Source organism: Uloborus diversus, chromosome 8 (genome assembly GCF_026930045.1).
Source record: "Uloborus diversus isolate 005 chromosome 8, Udiv.v.3.1, whole genome shotgun sequence".
Lineage (NCBI taxonomy): Eukaryota > Metazoa > Arthropoda > Arachnida > Araneae > Uloboridae > Uloborus > Uloborus diversus.
Window position 1 is genome coordinate 113,162,033 of NC_072738.1, and position 23,477 is coordinate 113,185,509.

Here is a 23,477-nt window from a genome sequence, read left to right on the forward strand (position 1 = left end):
TTTTCTGTGTTTAGTTTAAATTTTTTATTACGCGTAATTTTTGATATGATATTAAAATAGCAATAAGAAATGCTATTCACCTTTGTAATACAATGTTCATTCAGCACTTTTTCTCTTCATTCCTTCTTTTGAAATTAAAATTTTCGTCAAATGACGTACGCCCGATAATAAGTCGAGAAATCACGTATTCACAGATGCCAAAGCGCCAACGCTCACAATCACGCCAAGTTTAAACAAAAACAGGGGTAGCCAGTGGCGCCCTCTTTGTTGCCATGAGTTTCAGCGACTGCCACGGCCTTTAAGTATTCAGTGGGGCCATGCTCAAAGAAATATAGCATTTTAGATGTTAATAAATGTTAAATGTAAAACACGGTAGACGAGGGGTGGGGGGAGTCAGAAATATGTTTAGAGACCATGATCAAGCAATCCACTATTATGGAATTTTTCAAAAAAAAGAAAGAAAAAAGCACTGAAAAAAGGTATCAAAGCAGATTTCAAAACTTAAGTTGTAAGTCAATTTTTGTAATTTTAATACGTACTTTAAATGTACATTCTAATTACTAAACTAGTTTGTTGTTTATTTAACTTATTTCAAAAACTTTTTGCCAATAACATTAATTATTTCCTTTGTATAGCTGTTGATGTATTATTATTACGTTTTAGGACAAATGTTGTCAATTTAGAAAGGTACGTATATACATTGCCGCCTGCCTTGTCTAGTGGTTACAGAAGTTTGACTGCGACAGGCAGGTCCGGGTTCGAATCCCGGCTCGGGCATGGACGTACTTTCTTTCTCCTGTCCTTGTCTTTTCTTTGTGTGAATGTGTTGTTCTGCTGTGAATGGTTGCCTACCCTATAAACGGTTCCCTATGGCATGTGTGTACTGTGGAAGTCGGACTTCACACCAAATTACGGTACAGTTTGAAAAGTGAAGCAGCGCACCCCAAATTGCCAGCCTAGCTGGCACATAACAACAACGTATATACATTTTCCCCACTTAATCAAACACCCCGCTTAATCGAATAAAATTTCTTGGAACCGACGATATTCGATTAAGCGAGACCGACAGTATACAAGAAACAGTTTCAATAATTCATCTTAAATGTTATTAGTTTGCGCTTATGAAATAACACTGAGTTTAAAAAGCCTGTATGTGAATTCATCAGCCTCCGAAGAAGGGACACCTCTATTTAAGGGCCAAATTGTCCGGTCCCCTTACAGCGTTCCTTATTGAGAGGTTCTACTGTAGATTAAAAAAAGGATATTTTAATCTGCTGTACGACAAAACTGTTTATTATCACCATTTTGTTGGCTCCTTGAGTATTTTGTTAATATGATTTGTCTGCTGTTCTCATTAAAAGTTCAAAAATGGAGTATGTAACATTTTGGCAATCATTCCCCTGGACACCATTTTTGTCTTAAATAAAACAAATATTTTAATTCTTCTCATAGTGTGAAGTTGAATTAAAAGGTGAGAATAGGAAAATAACATTATTTACCTTAATTATAATCCTGGGAATACGTAACAGGCAAATTGTAAGGAAAATGACATTCTCCTGATGCAAAAAAAAAAAAAGTCACACTCCTGATATTATTTATGAAGCACTAGTAATACATCCAGTAGAATAGGATTTATTTCCAATTCTACAGTTGGATTTGGCAAACGATAAATAAAAAACGTAGGAGTAGAAAAATTCTATTTATTGAGCAATCACGATTACTTATTGCTTTCATTTGACTGTTTTGAGGTCCTATGATTTTATTTTCCCACCAGCACCCCCTGCAGCATCACCGTCGACCAGCTCCTCACGATGCTGCTCCTCTAGCGAAAACTGTCTCTAGGTTTGGTCAATATCCTACACTTACACGCATACATACACGCACCTACACAGACACACACACCTATACATATATACACCTACACACACAAACACACACACACACACATACACCTACACACATACACAAACACACACACACCTACTCACTCACATACACACAACTACCCACACACCCATGCCTGCACACAGACACAAACACATATGCATACACACACACACCCCACACACCTACACACATACACACAACTACCCACACACTCATGCCTGCACTGCACACAGACACAAACACACGCTTACATACACACACACACACACACACTCGTGATTGTGAAAAACGTAATTTGAATTCAAGATGACAAAATTCAAATTAATATTTCTTTTTAAATTTTTCTTTTCTTTTCTTCTCGTTCAGACGAATCTTTCAAAAAGAGATTTGTTGGGAATACATTTTTTAAATTTTAATGTTGGTCGAATAGGTAAATTTTAAGTTGCTCTAAATTTCTGACTTAGACGAATTAGAGCGCATTTTTCCAGAATTAGGTAAATAAGTATAATTTTTTTCAGGTATTTTTAAGCATTTTTATATTTACAAAATTTGTGATTGGAAAATGTCAGGTTTTTGGAGAATCACTCAATTGTTATTTAGCACAGCTAAACTTTACTTTCACACTCAAACGCTCTCGAAATTAAGAGCATTTAAATAACCAGCGTTGTTTACAGTTATAAGGAAGTATACTGGTGGACTTAAAACTCTGAGAGAAAACTCCGAGGCAGAGTCGAAGTCATGGAATGGGAGTCGGGCAGTTTTGGAGGTAAAGGAGTCGGAGTTGGATTCGAAATCGATTGCTCCAAAATTCCATAAGTCAGAGTCGATTATTTTCCCTCCGGCTTCGCAGCCCTTCATGAAAAGATATATGAGGCAGCGTGAAGCAAAGGGATGAAAGTGGCAAAATTAAAAATTTGGAGATGACCAGTACACATGGTAGGTGAATCGCTCCTCTGTCTTGGGACAAGAGATGGTACTAGTAGCCCTGGTAGTTGCTGCTATACAGCATGATTTAGAAAGAAAAATCAATGAAAGCCTGCCTAGGAGCTAATCTTTAAACGCGTTTTACTCAAAACTTGAAAATGACCACTTGCATCCCTTTGCTTCTCACTGCCTCATATGACAAAAAGATGTCTTTTCATCCATAACCTTAGTTCTTTTGCGTTGAAAATGGGTTACTTGTAAATCTGAAGACCTTGTATAAAGTTTACGGCAAATTTGTGCGATTTTATGTTGTAGTTCTTTCACTTTTCTGCCCAAAGCTAATTGTACAAAAGAAAGAAATTTTTATTGAAGAAATGAAAATATTAAAATTCTGATTTCGTCGAATCTTCCGCCTCTACATTAATTATTTTAACTTACAACTTCACACAGGGCCACAGAGAGCCAAGTCGAGCCCCTTGTCAGTCATGTCGCCGGGCCCCTCCCGCCCACCAAAGAAAGAAAAAAAGGAGAGAACAAAAATAAAAGGGGAAAAGAAGAAAAAAGGGGGAAAGAAAAGAAAAGGGGGAAGAGAAGAAGAAAAAAGGGGGAAAGAAAAGAAAAGGGGAAGAGAAGAAAAAAGGAGGAAAAAGGAAAAGAAAAGGGGGGAAAAGAAAAAAGGAGGAAAAAAAGAAAAGAAAAGGAGGGGGAAAGAAAACAGGAACAAAGAAAAAACAAAAACAAAACTACTTACTAGAAAACAACCCTATTTTAAGTGCCGCAACAGTAAATACCAAAAAGAGTAAATTTTACCTAAACCTTTACGTTTTCTCTTATTCGGTCTCCCCCCCCCCTTCTTTCTTTTTTCTTTCATTCTTTTCTTTCTTTTTTTTTTGCGTCAGTGTTATCCCCCCCCTCCCTGACCCGGGCCTCTAGTTTCCGACTAGGCTGTCATGGCCTCTCGTCGGGCCTGACTACATATTACTTGCATAATACTCTTAGCTTTAAGCCTCAAGTTTCCAATGATGCGTCTAGATGTAGAGGTTTTCAAATGAAAAAAAAAATAGACATCAATAATCTACTGATAAACGCTTTAAAACTAAAAAAGTTGTTTTAATATCATAAATTTAAAGCTCAAGGGAATGTAGAATAAAATTAAAAAATATTCATGAACAGTAAAGATTTTTTAAAAAAAAAGATAAGACTTCCTTACTAAATTTAATATGATTTTGAAACAAAATTATTCTACTCAAATGATAAAACACAATAGGGAATTTTTTCCCACATTCAAAAAATCGTGCGGTTACCATGGAGACGATGGTAGAAAAAAGATATTTCGATAACCAATATATTCTAAATTCGAAAAAAGACTTACGTTTTTGATGCGTTGAAAGAAAAAAGTGAAAAATGTTTAATGAAGAAAAACGTCTTACCGGAAATAAATGGGTAAGAGCTTAAATTTAGTTTATGTTATGCGATAAATAAATAGTTTAAGAAATATTCTATCCCTGTACATTTGCATCAATTATGTAACACAGTGGTGGGCAAAAGAAAAAATGCTTTTTATGAATGGAAAATTATGCAAATAATGTTTTTCATGTGCATGTTTTACGTAATGATGGCATTGTTTCGATAAAATACACATGTAGAATTAATCTTAATCATATTTTGTAAGGATTAATAAATTATTTGCACTTTTTTTTCCGAAAAATGAAAAAAAGATGAAAAGTACAATATTTTTACCACAAGCTATGACGAGAGCTTCACGCTGGTCCCGAATAGAAAATATTGACTTCTGAATGTATACTCCTAACCTGGGGCGTGCACAGAAATTTTGGGGCCCGTCACTCTGATGACTTTTCGGGCACCCTCCATATTGTTTTCCCTTACATATAATCCCTTTACATATAATTTCCCTTACATATCCCCTCCATATATAATTCACACCTCATTTTAAAAATATTGGGCCCCCTTCAGGCTTGGGACCGGACCAACAGGTGTCCCCCCTCCCCCGTGCACGCCCCTGCTCCTAACTGCATGGAACTTAGAGAAAACTCGTCTGCAGTTTTTCTTAGTATCAGGCTTCTCAGCAGCATTTTTGTACCCATTATACACCAATGTTTCATTTACAAAAATAAACACAGAATCATTACAGGTCGTTTTGCAGTCATTTTTTTTTTTTTTTTGTTTGTTTGTTTTTTCTCTTTTTTCAGAACTTTCTCTACGAAAAATGGTATTGTGATACTGGGGCAAGCAAAGGCGCCCATATTGGGGGGCAAGGGGGGGCTCGAGCCACCCTTTGAAATTAGAACTTCCTTGCTTTTAGTACTTTTTTCATTGCAAAAATGTAAAAACATTTCTTCTCCAGTCATGCGTGAATAAGTTATTAGAAATGTCAAATTTTTATGACTCTAATCCGTCCTGAAATCAGTTTCCACGGGGAATTAAAACAACTAAACCACAGGGAAAATATTTGAACCCCCCCCTCCCTTGCAACTTTGAATATGGGGGCAAGTGAGTGGAAAAAATGATTGAAGTAGCTGAAGGGGGGGGGGGGGAATAGAGGTTTAATTTTTTGGATACCTTTAGATTTATTACTAACAGAAGACTGCACATTTTTGCGATTTACAATTTAGTATAAGTAGGGTCAAAACTAAGGGAGGTCACAGGAGGTCAATGCGTCCTCCCAAAAATGTCTTTGTTCGGCAAATTTGGAGACAGTATTGCAACTTTGTTATTTATTTATTTATTTTTTTTTTTTTTCAATTTTCTCAAAAGATTTGGTATATATGCATGTTCGTATTATCGTATTCTATCACTTGGAAAATTCTGTACGTCAGAGCCAGACTAACGTAAGTTACATAATAACTACTCTGCAGAAGAGCGAAAAAACAATCGTCTGGTGCCTACGAAGGATGGGGCTTGCGCTCTTTTATGCTAAAAAATAATAATAAAAGAAGGTTGTTTTTTTTAAATAGAAATACGGTGTGATGGATACAGAATAAGCTTCTGTATATAAAGCATTTTTAACCTGAAATAAATAAATACATTTCTGAAGAATTGTAACTGGTAATCAACAACGTCCGCATAAAATTAGCAGATTACTACCTACACATGTTTCGAGGTTTCGGGAAACCTCTTCTTCAATGTAAATAGTGAACGTCTTTCCATCCAAAAAGCTCACTTTTTGCATTGAAAAAGAGGTTCCCTGAAGCCTCGAAACACGTGTATGCAGTAATCTGCTAATTGTGTGCTTTAGAACGTTGTTGATTACCAGTTACATTTATAACCTGAAAATTGCCATTTTTGGACTTATGTTAGCCTGGCTTTGAATTTAGAACCCCCTCCCCCCATTTCAAGTTTGGGATGTCACTGACTATAAGTGAGAAATATTTTACCAAGGCTTTTATCACTTCTCATAATTTAATTATGCATGCAGGAAAAACTTCCTCAAAGTGGAGAAGGGAAGAGCCTGCTGTTACGTCCTTGCTGCATCATCTTTCTTTGCATTATTACCAAATTCGCATCGTTGCGTAAATCGCAGAGATTTTCACTGTCCAAATAACAAAACAGTACAAAGCGAGAGTGGACAGCGAATGAAGTTCCGGCTCCACCCCCTTTTCTACAGATGCGGACACATTATCAGTCAATTGCACGCCATTAAAAGACACAAGGACAAAGTAAGAACAAAAAAGAAAAATAGGAAGAGACAGAGGGTTTCCTGAGTACGAGAAGCAGTTGACTAAATGAAAAAAGGATATGTTGAATTCTAGTCTCTTATTATTGGAGTAATCAGATTTCCACGGCATTTATTGTTACTGTATTCAATGTTAGATTAGAGATTCCTAAAGTATCAAGGTGAGTTTTGTTTTTGAGTTTTCAAAGTGCATCTAAACGTAAATTCGGTCTCAATACTTGTTATTGTTTTACATTTATCCATATAAATTGATATAATATTTCCTGTAAATATTTTACAATGTTTTCGTATTTATTACTTTCAATTTTTTTCCCATAATTAAAATGGTTACCTTCAAGGTAACTTTAATCCTTCCCGGTTAACTTTACGCCACCTCAAAGTTTTTTGTACATACAGTTGAACTCCAACTATCCGAATGCGTATTACCTGAATTGCTTTCACAATTGCGATTCGCAAAATAATGATTCTGTCATCACGCTTCTGTCTCCACGAAATTAGTAAAACAGTTTTCTACGACGGAGATATTCAGCAAGCAATGACTTTCCTTTAAAGTAAGGTGCGTACACACTGTATTAATGTACAGCACTTTTTAAGTATGATTAATATATGTTCAAGCGTTGCTTTTTTCTTCTACTAATTAAAAGATCTTTTTCCTTAAAAAAAATATTTCACCCGTTTTCAACATACATCTCTTAATTGAGGACTAATTTATCAAAAGGGAACAATATATCCATTTTCTAAAAATGTTCAGCAGGTGAGAAAAACGAGTTAGGGAAGAGCAAAATAGTTTAATCAACTTCTCTGGGTGCAGAATTGAGCACGAAATCATAACAAATCATGGCCCAGAGTAAAAAATGTTAGTGTAAAAAAATCAATGAGATATCGCCATTTTAATTTTCGGATATGTGCCCTTTTGAATGAAAACCTGTATGTTAAGAATTCCAATTTCACCAAAACCCTAATTATTCACCTTCTCATATTCTCTTATCGAAGTACAGGAACCTAAAAGTAGTGGATTAAAATTTGAGGATTTTAAACGTATGTTCCTTTGGATCTAAAAGTGTTTGTACTACAGATTCTTTCAGGATTTGTCCCCTTTTGTTCAGAATAAAACGTGTAGAGGATAGATTTGTTACCTTTTGATCAAAAAGCCACACTTTACCCTTAAATAAAATAGGTTTTCCACGTTTGGACTTCTTGAGACTAAGTGATTTGATAAATGTCATCTGAAAGATTTAGAAGATGTCTTAAAACGATTTTTTCTAAAAAGTGGATATGTTTCCTTGTGATAAATTACTCCTCAATTAATCAAAACAGACCCTTTTTTAAGAGGAAATCCAACCATCCGAATTTCTGATTTTCCGAATGGGGTCCGGTTTTAATTGATTCGGAAAATTGGAGGGGTCCGGTTTTAATTGATTCGGAAAATTGGAGTCCTACTGTAATATCCATGATATAGATGCTATTGATCAGTATATAGCACTTTGTCCGACCATGTTCCAGTAGTTTAGACTCTAATATAAGTGAATCCAATATAATCCTAATATATCCCCAAGCGATCAATAGGATAAACTGAGTGCGCGTAGCTATTTAGCCAAATATATTAATGCACTAGATGGTCGTTAGATTACAGCCGAGGTTCTAATGTAACTAAAGAATTAAAATAATTCAAAATGAAAATATTTCATGCATATGATTGCTCAGAAAAGTTTATAGACAGAGATTAAGAGGAGAAATAGATAGCTCATTTGAATAATTTTATTGTTAAACTAGCGGTACCCGCACGGCTTTGCCCGTAATAGAAAATTAAAAGGTCACTTGGTTCGCCTCTTACAAATAATGGATGATGAATTTCTTGCCAATATGCTATGTCAATTTGCTCGTCCATGTTATGGTAATTTTCTCGTCTATTTTCTGGTAATTTGCTCGTCCATGTTATGGTAGTTTAATCGTCCATGTTATGGTAATTCTCTCAGTAAAATGGGCTTAGAATTGGAATAGAAAAGAATAAACCGAATTTTCGAAAAATCGCTTCTAGGTGCTCATCCCTATGCCACAAACTAATTTTGTGCCTAATTTCCTGAAAATCGGCGCAACGGTCTAGTCGCTACGCGCGTAACAGACATAGATTCAGAGATCCAGACATACAGACTTTCAGCTTTATTATTAGCAAAGATAAATATACAAAAATTGCGGATGCCCTTAAAAATAATTTTGTGAAAGAAAATTCGAGCAAAATTTCATTTTCGCGGTTTCGAGCCAGAATTGTTTATTGCAAATATCAGAAATAGCAATTTGCACCTGAAAGGGCAAGATCAGTAGAGGGTAATGGCAAATGTGGGATAAGAAGAAAAAAACTGCCTATGTACACTTGCGGTGACTTTCAAAACTAAAATATTGATGGGTACTACTAGGTAACATAATAGAAGCACATTTTGAGGGTACCGCGTATTTCCAAACAACTGTGTAGGTGTCACAAATTTTTGAAGATGGCTATGTGAAAAAAGTTGATGCCTGAGTTTAATATTCTTACATTTTTCCTATTCGTCAGGTCTACAAATGCGAAATAACTGGTTTTAAGTATTTTCATATGTCATGTGGAATGTTGCTACAAACAAATGGGTATGATTTTCATCTTCTCCACTTTTTTTGGTGTGCCCTTTATGTGTCTACCTTTACACAGGGGTGCCCATCTAGGAGGGGTCATGGCGCAGACTGAGTCATTGCAATTTTTAAGGGGGGTGTTTTGAGAGGTATTTTTCTCATTTGGGGGGTTCCTTTGGGGGGGTTTCGATATTGAGGGGGCTGCGGCCTTGCCCCTAGGGGGCATCCCGGTTTTCCCCATACATGTTGCATCTTTATTCCATACATGCTGCACCTACGGTAAATGGAAACAGCTAAGCTTCTCATAATTTCTATCGTTTTGGTGGACAATATAAATTAGGATATGGTGCAAACTAAAATTCTGTGTGTGTTCTGTATAAATATAGCATACTACGCTTAATTTCTACAGAATACTCGCAGATTTTCCATTATTTTTAATTATTTCACATTTTTAATTATTTTTCATTAAATGATTTTTGGTTACGTTCTCGGAGGTCATATACTGTAAACTCTGTAAAGTTGACCTTGTAAGTTGACTACCTGTCTCAGTTGACCGCTATTTTCTGGCACAGAATTAGATCTATATCACATAATTCAACCTCTGTAAGTTGATTACCTGTTTAAGTTGACCACTAAAATAGTGCACCGCGAGTGATCAACGTACTGTTTGACCACGGATTGTATGGAAAGACAAACATCCGTTTTACAGCCGGAAATGGACGAATCTATTATTTTTTAGCGATGACAGCTTTTGCAGAAGCAGAGTCTCATTCAAATGAGCGGAATACCACGGCATCAAATTATTACTTTTCCCCCTCACTCAGCTAGATTCGTCTAATCTGAACGTTTGAAAATTCTATACAATCCGTGGTTGGACTATACACAGGTTTCACTGTACTTCCCAATGTCCGCAATGTGTCTCTCTAGAACAGTGGTTAACCGTTTTTCAACCCTAGAGATCGCACCTTGCATTAAAGAGATTCTCGGGGGTCAGAGCACACATGAGGCAATGAGAAGCAAGAGGATGTAAGTGGACATTTTCAAGGTTTAAGTAAAACGCGTTTAAAGATAACATCCTAGGTAGGATTCATTGAATTCTTTTCTAAATCATGCTGTATATCAGCAACTACCAGGGCAACTAGTACCATCTCTTGCCCCAAGACAGAGGAGAGGTTCACCTACCATGAGTACTGGTTATCTCCAAAATTTAATTTTTCCCACTTACGTCCCTTTGCTTCTCACTGGCCTCAAGTAAAATTTTACAATATTAAAAAATATATAATAAAAATAAAACCATAATAGGAAAGAAAATTAAAATCCGAGAACGGTTGTTATGACGACTTAATGCATATTTAATTCATGCGGAGGTTCACATCTTTTTTTCAAAAACCAATTCCTTAATATTTGGGTCCAAATTTATGGGATTGTAACTGATTGTGGTTTTTGATTTGTTACAGTGAACAAAACAACGCGCCACATAGATCAGCTTTGTAGGCTGCATAAGGCTCACGGGCCGTAGGTTGGTCACCACTACTCTAGAACTTCTTATGCCTCTGAAGCGAGCGTATATTTTATCTACATCAACCTCATGAGAAAGGGAACCACTGTTCCTTTTATCAACCATATTTTGGGGGTTAATAAAAGCACGCCGTCGTAAATGCTTTTGAATCACATTTACCACAGCATGGTTTTATTAGCTAACAAAATAGCCGCAGAGTCAATTTTTTGCTGCACAGCTACTGTCAGAGTGCAACGTTCTGCAGGGGTGCCCCCCCCCCTAAGAGCAAAGACGCACCCTCCCTAAACTACGCAAAGACCCCCCCCCAAAAAAAAAGCAAGAGCCTCCCCAAAAAGTTAGAAAAATGCCCCTTAACTCCCCCCTATAAAAATTTTAGTGGCGCAGTCTGCACCATGTCTTCCTCCCCCCCCCCAGGTAGGCACCCCTGCGTTTAGTGCAAACACAAAATTTTATCTCTAAATTTATCCAGAGCTATGAAAGTATCTAAATTTTTAACATTGAAATTTTGTTTCCAATTATCCCTGCTGACCTTAGCTTTTTTTTAAAGCAATGTAGAGAATATGTAATTTGAAAGGCTTATGGGGAGGGGGGGAGCCGGGAAGAATGGTAAAGCTGCATTTATGCCCAAATCAAAATGTGCAAAAATTATTTCTAGCTTGCCCAGAGTTGGCATAGGAACTTTGAACTCTTGCTGGTACATCTACTTGAAAAGATAATAATAGTTTTTCACATTTTATTTCAGAACATAAATGCAGCTGTCCCATTCCTTCAGCCGTCCCATTTCTCCCGGTTCTCCCCAAGGAATTTCTGAATAATAGAAGTAAAAATTATGATACTTTGTTTTAAAAAGGAAAAACAATAATTCATATAAAATTCTTTTCAGTCATGCTTTTTCAAAGTGGAAAATTTGCAACGCTCGTACTTTGTTTAGAAATTGCCTTCATTATTATATATGCCTTTGTCGTGACGTATGAAAAAGAAGCTGACGTCATTCGGGCGAATAGCACAATTAAAGATGTGGATAATCGAAATACAATTGAAGATTATTATGCAAGTAAGTTTCCTCTCCAACGTAATGTTTGTATTATTTTTTTTTTTGAAGGAGAAAATGGTTCAACTATTTGTTTTAAAGCTATTTCGTTACTCCGTCCTTTTTGAGATTGAAGCAGAGCTTGAGTGTGCTCGTAATTTGATACAGATTAAGAAATTTTCTGAACGTCACAGATTATTTCCGAGCAACATTCAGGAATTTCACGGGTTTTGCACCAGTTTCTTGTGAAAACCAAACATGTTTGCGAAAACGTTCATGAATCACTATAAGTTGCATAAATGCAGATAATACTGTTACTTTGAAAAATATTTTAGCTACCATTGTCAAAATATGCTCAGCGTTTGTGTTTAGTATTTCGCCTTCCTTTCAATGGCCCGTACAGATTGACTGAGCCCAAAATGAGGGCTTATTGCAGTTTCTGGACACTGTAGGTTTGCAAAAATTACAGGCAAATAATGTGTTAGACATTTGCTTATATTTCTGCATTAGCTTTTTGGTCTTACCTCATTGCCACAAAACCACCAAAAAGGAAACATTTTAAATCCCCCGGTTACAGGAAAAGCCTCAAAACAAAAGCCAGAATTTATTTTTTCATATTTGAGAAAACAAAAGGGCGACAGTTCTTTCTTCTCAGTGATTTTCTTTACACTACAAATTTTAATGAAAGCATTATTACGAAAGTTGAGATGAAGCACTGAATAATAGTTTGAATGGAGGAAAGCCTTCGAAAAATAGGGATTTTATGTCGAAATCTAAGCATCATAATTAATAGTTTTTAATTGATGTCTCCGTTAATTATTACCGGAGGATTATGTTAAATATCCAAACATAAAGACGGGAAAATTACGAATCTATCGATACCTGGTTCGATGGTTAGTTCGAAACACTGGCGTTTGGGAGAAGTAACTCGGACATAGATAGCTAGATACATACATACGCTCAGTTTTTAATTATGTAAGATACATAATTTTATTTTAAGCCTTTTATTACTGAAGCATATGAAATACAAGGACCAATAAAATAAAACAAATTTATTTAAGGTAATCTAGGATTTAAGTAAAGTTGGCCTGTAACACCCGTTACTTTCAGTATATTAACGATAGGGCGGGTACTGTTGTTAAACATGCATATGCACTGTAAAAACTATTCAGAAACGTTCCTGGAAAATAATGGGCAGCTGATGTGCCCTATTTCTGTCAGTAACATATCTTGCAAGAGCAAAAAACAAAAATGTTTTCCGCTAAAAATCTTCCTAAAATGCTTTAATATTTCTAAATAATACAGAAATATCTCCGGTTAAAACCCGTCACGTTTCTGAAACCTACAGAGCAAACTGAATTAGGTTTTAAGTAGTAGCTTGGCATCTTATTGATTTACTAAGAAAGCTCCAAAAGCAACTAAGGCCAACGCTAAGCGAGAATTGCAAATATTAAGCATCTGACTTACTTGCAATTCTTGCAAAGCTGCGAAATCCAGAGACTTATGCGCTCTCACTGATATCTTAGGCAATCTAGATGTGCCGTAGCCGATCTTAAGCCGATACACTTAAATAGGTTCAGTTAATCTTTAAACTGGCAGCTAAAATTATTTTCTCAACAGTGAAAAACCTACATTCGTGCAACTTGGAGCAATTCAGGAACCTTTTTGACGAAGATACTTAATTTTCACAGCAAATTGGTGAAAACCTGTAAAATCCCGAAAAGTTCCATGAAAATTACCAGTTACGTGTCGAAATTTTTTTACAGTGTTACCACAAAATTGAGTAAACTATACTTCGTTTTACCCTTTATTCTTTTAATCACTCAGACGTTCTTTAAAATTCTTCTGGCCAGCAGGTTGAGAACTCTGACTTTAAGTAACCTTTTTTCCATAAATTTCATGAGATTGTTTTCATTGCAGTGTTTCAAGATGTGAACGTTATGATCTTTATCGGCTTCGGATTTCTTATGACTTTTATGAAAAAATACGGCTACAGCGCTGTTGGATTAAACTTCTTGCTTGCCGCAATTTCCATTCAGTGGGCCATAATCATGCAAGGAGTTTGGAAAATGCAGAACGGAAAGATTCCTATCAACATTACTAAGTAAGTAACAAGACACATTAGTTGAAATCGGAACATTATTTGATTAAATGATCGGAACATTATTTGATTAAATGATCGGAACATTATTTAATTAAATGAGCGGAACATTATTTGATTGCTAAGTATGTAACAAGGCACATTAGTTGAAATCGAACATTATTTGATTAAATGATCGGAACATTATTTGATTACTAAGTAAGTAACAAGACACATTAGTTGAAATCGGAACATTGTTTGATTAAAGTTTAGACCGAAAGAGTTACTAGAAATCTCAAGAAAAAAAAAGAGATGACAATGGGACCAAGTTCAAGGGAAACGACATTTCGGGGTAGTCGGTGTCACTGTCAAAATATTTCAAATCGAACTAGCCCCTATTTCCTTTAATTATAGGTGAAAAAATAAACGTTGTTCAATTCATTTAGAAAACAATTTGTTACTTTTTTTGATATCGGGGTAGAGGTCCTAAATACGGAGAGATTGGACAACTTCGGGACGGCGGCCATCTTATGTCCAAAGATGCTCACTTCCCGTAGACCGTAATGCATTTTCTGCCCCAAATATCACTGTACGTTGTATCGAAAAAATTGGAAGATATTTAAGATATTATGAAAAGCAATGTGCAGATCATAAATATCTGGGGGTTTTTTTCTTTTCCTATCTATGAACAAGTTTTGAGAAAAATAAAATTTTGTAAGCGCTATGACGATACGAAACGATTGGCACCGGATTGCCACACTTGGCGTTCACTCCGTTTAATAAAAATACGATTAGGAAAAAATATGTCTGTTCTTTAAAAATGCCATGTCTTATATTCAGTGGGAAAGCTAAAAATTCACACAGCGCAGCATTTCGAGCTGACAACACTTGGACTAAACATGGCGGCGGAGAACGGCACGCCGTTGTCCAATCTCCCCCCCCCCCCCCCGTATATAGGATCTCTAATATCGGGGTTATAACTTGGCAAGTTTAAATTGTCTCTAAAATGCGTTTGGAAATTTGACTCCTCCAACTATGAATTAACTCGCCAAGTTGAAATTCCGACATCAAAAATAGTCACAATTTTTTTCTCTAAATAAATCAAAGAACTTTGGAAGTTCCTACACCTATGGTTAATGGAACTTGGTAAAGCTTGACCACGGAGAAATGGCGGGGGAACTCGAAGCGGAAACGGGCCACTTCATTTTGTAATAGATAGAATCAGCAAGAAGCGCATGCAGTAAGCCACCCATTCTTGCTGATCCTAACTATTACAAAAAGAAGTGGTCCGTTCCCGCTTCGAATTCATCCGCCATCTCTCCGTGGACAAGCTATATCCGTTTGATCTATACTACAGACAAGGACACCGACTACCTTGAACGCCGTTCCTATCGAACTTGACCCCTTTTTAACCTTTATGTTTTGTTCGGATATCATTAATTCTTGAAAAGCTAAATCAAAAGTTATTTATCGTTATGTTTGTGGTAAATTTTCTACATAGAACATGCCAATTTGAAAAAAACATTGTATGCTGAATAAAACATTTGCCTTTCTGCTGGAAAAGTAAATGGTTAAATCAATGTTATTCGAGCTTAAAATTGCAAAAAGTATTGCACGTAATTGCTTCGAGATTGCAGGACAACCGTTTTTCTCCTCAAAAAACGTTTTAGGCCTCCAACGATAAGCAGCAGGCACATAAAATAAGTTTCTGCAATATTTTTGTAATTTTCTTCTCTAATTACGTTCATTTTAAACTTTCTAAGTTTGATGTATATTTCGTTACATCCGATTAAATAAAATTGTGTAGGGACTATCTTTACTATATAGTCATAAAGCTATGTTGTTTTAACTTTTGCGAAATGTTGAACTAATATTCCATGCCAGTGGCGCAGCCACGGGAAGGGTTTTGGGGTTAAAACCCCTCTCAGAACACAAGCACATTCATTTCCTCTGTTAAAATCAAGGAAAAAAAGCAAAGTATTTGAGCTTTTCCAAGTGGAATAAGTTTCAACAAAATATCTTACTGCTTTTAATGATCGGGAAGCAGCCAGAAATTATTTTTCAATTCTTAAATATAAAATTTGTATTTCATGATGAGCACCCCACGTCCCACTGGTATAAGATAGCTAAAATAGTGTCAGCAGAGCTCTACAGGGTATCATGGTCCCTCAGCACTTCCATCACTGCACAAATTTTTCTTAGGGACATCTAGAGAGAGGAAGCCTACCGTACCGGATTTTCTGAGGCTCTTAACCAATTCTCATCGAAATATCGAAACCGTTATTAGCTAGCATTTGACATTCATAAAGACATGAATGTATTTGAGGAGGAGGTTTTTAAATGATCTCGTGAAAAACACGCAAAAAATGAATATAAGTTTAAAGTAAAACTAATAATAAATATTCTGTATCTTTGCCCACTTTCTTTGTTTTACAGTGATATCAATGCGAATTATTAATGGTTTTTAAGCAGTTACTTTGAATGAATAATTTCTAATCTGTAGAAATTCTTTGATATTGAATAATTACGCATTGTAAATGAATGGGAAAGAAAGCAACAATTTTCCATTTTGAAAACCCGTCCCAGAAAAATTTCTGACTGCGCCACTGTTCCATTCTATGATTTGTAATTCTGCTGCACTTTTGAATTAGCAAAGAATCTGAGTTTTTCTTTCTCAGCTGATTGAAACCTTGTAAAAATGATTACTGAAATTAATGCAGCTACACGTTACTTCCTTATACTCTTGCGATTCAACGACACTTTATTTTTTATTTATTTATTTATTTATTTATTTTTGTTTGGCGGTGTTTTATTAACATGCCGCAATGTAATGTGTTGCTTGAGATATCGACACACAGCATTATTTAAAAAACTCGAAAATCTCCCGTCAAGGTATGACGGGTGAAAATTGTTTTTTGCATTTGAACGAAGCCATTGCTTGTGTGGTGATATTTTGATAGTTGAAATTGTAGCCATAACTCCGGTTGATTAACCCTAAACTCCAGTAGGTAGCGTTTATTGTTGACCCTATTTTCGTTTCATCATTCCCCTGAAATGACAGTCTTACCAGTAAAACAGTTAAGTTACCGGATACAATTCAGCTTTGTCACAATAAAGCCTTTCCCTGCATTTTAAACATTACCAAAACAGATTATCAAATTATAATGCCGTGGCGCGAGTTTCATTGATTATGTATATGAGGATAGAGGCTGTTACTTAGTACAGACAGTACAGGGGTTCCAAAGGTGGGTGCTGCGACATCCCGGGGTGTCGCAAGGTGCGGCGAGAAGTGTTGCGGAGTATCCATGGTGTCAATGTGTATAATAGAATAGATACGGACTTGGGTACCGAGAGAAAATTGTGATTGCTGAAAAGGTGGCGCGAATCGAAAAAGCTTTGGAACTTCTGATTTAGTAAAGATAGTAGTACTCCAGCATTACTTAATTAATAGATAAAAAAGGTCTAAACAAGTACAATGTTAAGTAAGAAAAACAACGTTCTTTTGTCGGATGTCTTTTCATCCATAAGCTCATTACTTTTTGCATTGAAAAAGGCGTTCCCTGTAACGCCGAAACACGTGTTTGCTGTAAATGGCAAATTTGTGCTTTTTTTTAACGTTGGTTTTCTTACTTTACTGTTCAGCACAAAGGTATTTATTTATCTTAAGTACAATTTTGTTGTTATTTTATTAGTTTACTGCCGATTTTCATGTATTAAATTATTTTCAATGCACCTTTCCGAAAACATGATTTCCAAAAGTAAGCAAAAGTGCACAACGTTATAACTAAGAAAACTACAGAATAACTGATTCAGACAGATCACATAATTTATTTTTTCTTAAGGCTATAAGAATCAATAAAACTCATTAAAATTAATGCAAACAATTTTTGTGGAATAGAATCGAGGATAACTCATGACACATTACTGCAAATTCAACGCAGCTTAGACTGATATTTAACATTATATTATTATTCAAAAGACCATTACTGTATGATGGGAATTCGGAGATTAAAACGCTTGTAGTAATGTTAGAGTAATTACTTATTCTTTTCCCCAAGTTAACTAACAGTGGAAAACCATTCGGTGAAGCTGGAGCGGTGCCAGCCATACAAATTGCTTTTAAGACAAATTGATTCGAAAATTAGATACATAATTTATGTGATGAAGGGATTGGAAGTGCATTTTGATGGGTCTTTATCCTGGGCATTATTTAAGATAATAGATAGTACATTGAGACTTTTCAAAATAAACTTTCTAAAGTATTTTCCCCGAAATAAATAATTAAATAATCTATTAACCATATGTATATCTACATACAACTACACATACATTTGTACATACATACTAGTGTTGGATGGGCATAATCGAATCACTCTATTATTCACGATCATTCGAGAACCCGATTATCACGATTTCTCGATTATCAGATCTGGAGTTCTTGATTATTGTCTCTCGAGTTCTCGATTGTCACTTCTCGAGTTCTTGGTTGTGACGTCTCAAGTTCTCGATTATCGTACCTCGAGTTCTCGATTATCGTATCTCAACTTCTTGGTTACCACATCTCCAGTTCTCGATTATCCCATCTCGAGTTTTCGATTATCACCTCTCGAGTAGATATCGATAAAAAATAATCGAGAAGTTAATCGCTCGAAAGATCTCGATTATCATAAGTTCTCGATTATGCCGATCACTAATACATACAAAAATACATACAAACATACATACATACATACGAACATACATATACAGGTGAATCTAAAAAATTGGTCTGAACTTCAAGAAGTGATGTAGCACACCTGGACGATTTGAAATCATAGCATTGAAGAGTCAGAAATGCGTTCTTCAGTCTGTATAAGGCGATCAACCGAGTGTTTGATAGTCAAAAAGTGTTCTTCTTTTTACTTCCTTTTACAAAAAAGGAAGTATTGTATTCGCAAAAACGATTTCACTCAAAAATCGGCCTTAATTTCAATTTTGCTCACCCCCGAATGAATGTTGAGTTTTTTTTTTCAACCCGACCACACGTGGATACATGCCTAAGAACGTATAGACACCTGAAGAATCCATTTTGACGACCCCCGAGTTAATTACAACGAGTTTTCTCGTGACGTCTGTATGTACGTATGTGTGTATATGTGTATGTATCTCGCATAATTGAAGAACGGTATGTCCTAGAGTGTTGAAATTTGTTACATAGACTCCAAGTGGGGTCTAATTGTGCACTTTCTCTTTTGGTTGCATTCGGATGTTCCAAAGGGGATCTTTTACACCTTTTTGGGGTAAAATCATTGTTAATTTCAATGTAAACTCAAGCGGTGCTATAATTTGACCTACACTTGGCAATATATCGGCAAGCTTTTGGCCGCCAAGTTTTGTCGCCAACTTGGCGACGAATTTGGCGGTTTTTTTTATTATAATTTGGTTTTAATTTGGCCATATTTAAAGAGTTAACCATTGAATAAAACTGCCAATATTGGGAAAATAACTGTATGAAACTCTAACCGTTTTCTCTGCTTCGGTTCGCAACAGACTTGGAATGAAAGTATTTAAAGTGTTTTTTTGCTCACTCTGAGGCACTATTATCTTTAAATTGGAGTAAAAGGAAGTCATGTGTTGCACATATCAGCTCGTTTAGGATAAAAATAGCAATGCAATAGTTATTTTTCGACGCAGAAAACATTTGGGCTTGCGAAAACGATACGTTTATGGTGAAACCCATAAAAATCATCTATAGAAACTCGGAAATTAGGTACGAAAATTGGTAACAGGGGCACTGCAGGCTGTAATTGCTATAAAAATCCTCATAAATAGCGCTGCGAAGGAGTTGAACGATAATTTCTAGAGTAAATGTAAGTACCTCAGAGAGGTAAAACTACCGCTGAAGCACCGTGCAGAGCCCCCTGTTGGCAATTTTTGTCACTAATTTCCAAGTTTCTGTACATGATTTTTGTGGGTTTCACAATTTCCGTACCGTTTATTTTATTCCAATATCGACCTTTGCTTTCGAGATATTTAATTTTGAAATCAGGGAGTCATTTCCTGGAAATCCTGTATCTTGATTATTTTGTAAGGTTCTATGTTTCAACTTATCATGGTCGAAACTAGTTTTGTCTTTACGAACCAGTGTTTTATTCTAACTACTATGAAACATATATTTCTTGAAGAGTGATAATGTTGGTTTTTTTTAGTTTAATTAATGGAAACTTTGCTTCAGCAACTGTCCTTATTTCGTACGGTGCGCTACTGGGCAAGGCAAGTCCTCTGCAACTGGTGGTGATGTCGATTATAGAAATAGCGATATTTGGTTGCAACGAGCATCTTGGTGTTCATATTTTTAAGGTAAAAGTAAAAGGCTCCTTTCTATTTTACTTTTCATTGGTATTACTGGCTCTCTAATCATTGATTGAAATGTACATTACTGTTGTGGGCTCTGCGCTTGTGTTACCGCTTAACCACGGAGAGATGGCGGGTGATCTTGAAGGGAAACATCATTTGTCATTGGTAGAATCGGCTGGAACGCGCCGAGTAATAAGAGACGCGTTCCTGCTGATTCTATCTACGAGTATTATAAAATAAAAACAAACAACCTAATACAAATGATGTTTCCGCTTCAAGGTTATCCGCTATCTCTCCATGGTCAAGTTTTAATGGCCATTTGCGACTTGTTTACTTTTTAAATAATTAGAAAAAACATACATATCGCTGATATTGTTGCAAAAATTGCTCCGCATGTTTTAACTTGATTTTAATGGAAATGTTTATGTCTATTATTAGCTGCGTCGCCCGGCTTTTGCACGGTCTACCTCAAAAATAAAAATTATGTCTGGCTTGAACAAAAAAAAAAAAACTAAAATTTTGCGGTAGATTGCGGAAAAATAACCAAAAAGGAAACATTTTAAATCCCCCGGTTACAGGAAAAGCCTCAAAACAAAATTCAGAATTTTATATTTTCATATTCGAAAAAACAAAATGACAATAGATCTTTCTTCTCAATGAATTTCTTCACCCGCTACAAATTTTAATAAAAGCATTGCTGCGGAAAGTTGAGATGAAGCACTGTATAATAATATGAATTGCGGAAAGTCTTCGAGAAATACGGATTTCATGTCGAAATCTAAGTATCATAATTAATAGTTTTTAATTGATATCTCCGCTAATTATAATCGGAGGATTATGTTAAATAGCCAAACATAGGGACGGAAAAATTACGAATCTATCGATACCTGGTTCGATGGTCAGGTCACTGGCGTTCGGGAGAAGTAACTCGGATATAGATACAGACATACATAGATACGCTCAGTTTTTAATTATTTTAGACTAGCTGCGTCGCCCGGCTTTGCACGGTCGACCTCGAAAATAAAAGTTATGTCAAGTGACGCGAGTTCAACACTCAGGTTTGAACCAAAAAAAAAAAAGTCAGTGACATTTTGCGGCAGATTGCGGAAAAATCACAAAAAGTAAACATTTTAAATCCCCTGATTACAGGAAAAGCCTCAAAACAAAAACAAGAATTTTGCCTGTTCATATTGGAGAAAAAAAATGGCAACAGATCTTTCATCTCAATGATTTTCTTCACCGCTATACATTTTAATAAAAGCATTGTTGCGGAAAGTTGAGATGAAGCACTGAATAATAATTTGAATGGAGGAAAGCTTTCGAAAAATTGGAATTTGATTTTGAAATCAAAGAACCATAATTAATAGTTTTTAATTGATATCTCCGCTAATTATTATCGGAGGATTATGTTAAATAGCCAAACATGAAGACGGGAAGATTACGAATCCATCGATACCTGGTTCGATGGTCAGTTCACTGTCGTTCGGGAGAAGAAGCTTGGACATACATAAATACGCTCAGTTTTTAATTATATAAGAGATTGACTCGATTCTTTTATTTGGTGAATTATTTAACATTTATAAGGAGCCTTGAATACTTTTTTTTTTCAGTTGATGGATTGCATTAATCAAAATTTTCCAACTTTTAAATGTATAAATTATTTTAATTATTTTATGAATTATTTTTTATTTTAAGTGGAATTTTAAATTTTATGTAAATGCTAGTTTTATTTAAAAGTTTATTAAAAAGAAAAAATCACTTCTTAACAGAACAATCATTTTAATAAATCTTTATTTTAGTTTCGTTAAATCACTGTAAAAAAAAAAAAAAAAAGTTTCGAAACGTCACTAATTATTTCCGTGGAACATTTCGGGATTTCAGATTTTCATCCATTTCTTGTGACAATAAAGTATTTCTGTCAAAAAGTTTCCTGAATCGCAACAAGTTACACAAACGCAGACTTTTCATTTCTGTGAAAAGTATTTTCATCTACCAGTTTAAAGAATAATTGAGCGTATAAGTGAATCATCTTCAGCTCAATTACGGGCCGTCCAGATAGACTAAGTTCTCAATTAGAGCGAATGCGTCTCTGAATTCCGTAGTTTTACAAGAATTGCGTGCAAATGAGATTTGTAATTCTGTCTTGACTTTTGCAGTATTTTTTCTGCGCAGGGGCGGTCTGAGTACCGCAAGAGAGCCTCGACCTTAGCATCTCAAGGGCGCAAAAAGAAAAGTGTAAAAAAAAAGATGAAGTAAAAAAAAAGGTTCAAAATAAATAAATAAAGGTAAAGAAACAAGAAGAAAACCGATGGTACACAGGTTTACGAGTTAAAAAAGGGGAGAATAAAAGCGAAGAGAAGTCCCACAAGTTTATGAGCTCAAAAAAAAAAAAAGAAAAAAAGTACCAAAATATTTAAAAATTAAATTAATTTAAAAAAAAATAAATACTCCAATTTTGATGGGCTGCCAGTATTTTTTTTTTTTTTTTTGCTGCCATAAGCATTTCTAAGTCGCAAAAAACTGTTTGCAACATTATGCGATCTATTTAAAAGCTTACTTATTTTCTCTGTTCGATTTTCCACACTTTTTAAATGCTTCAATCTTCCCTAGCTCAACCAGCGAAAGACTGCAACGACGACCCATTTCGTTTGCTTACAACGTGATGCTTAAATTTGTTTAAATACCTCCACAGCAACCTACATAATCTCGCAGTAAGACTAAGCAACGAGATTTATGCAATTTGTTTGGAAATGAACGTTGTTAGAGCAAAATTTCTGAAGGTGGACCTATTTTTTCGAAACGTCCTAAAAATGAAAAGTTTCATAAAATAAAAAGGAATTATTTAGTTTTACGCAATTTCTTCATAAATAGTTATAACAATTACTAATTAATTATCTGTACCAAAAAAAGTGATTCTTATTCTTAATTAAGAGTCAAAATTTTGAAAAATGCCGGTGGACCTATCATTCACTGTATTTAATCTGGGGTTCAATAATAATAGCAGTAACTAATCATTCATTTAAAAGTCCATTTCGCAAACGCAACTGCCTGAAATAATTAAAATATTTTTGGAATAAGTTTTATCATTCAATGCTGCAATTAAATACTTCTGATATGTGTCTGTTGAAGTTTGCTTGGAAATAAAACAATAAATATATATATATATATATATATATATATATATATATATATAATTATTTGAAGATAAATCAAGGTAATAATGCCTTGATAAATCAACCGATTTATTTGTGTGCCAGTAATTAGATAGTATAAGAGGACAAATGTGTTTCGAACGGTTATTCATTCATAGATGTTGTCTTATATGTTTAAAATTATTCTAGACGCACAATATGACAAATTTAATGCAAAGAAAGTTTTCTCAAAGTTCATAAAAAGTAGAACA

General features: G+C 35.2%; 1 protein-coding gene across 1 annotated transcript in view; it reads left to right on the top strand.

Moving 5' to 3' along the window:
- The first annotated feature begins 6,524 nt into the window (after positions 1 to 6,524).
- Positions 6,525 to 23,477, top strand: part of LOC129227666 (ammonium transporter Rh type A-like) — a 112,566-nt gene continuing 95,613 nt past the window's right edge. Inside the window, exons 1-4 of the mRNA XM_054862258.1 lie at positions 6,525 to 6,666; positions 11,512 to 11,682; positions 13,579 to 13,762; positions 19,927 to 20,077. Of these exons, the coding sequence (XP_054718233.1) occupies positions 11,514 to 11,682; positions 13,579 to 13,762; positions 19,927 to 20,077 (504 nt within the window). The 5' untranslated portion in view covers positions 6,525 to 6,666; positions 11,512 to 11,513. The remainder of the gene's footprint in view (positions 6,667 to 11,511; positions 11,683 to 13,578; positions 13,763 to 19,926; positions 20,078 to 23,477) is intronic.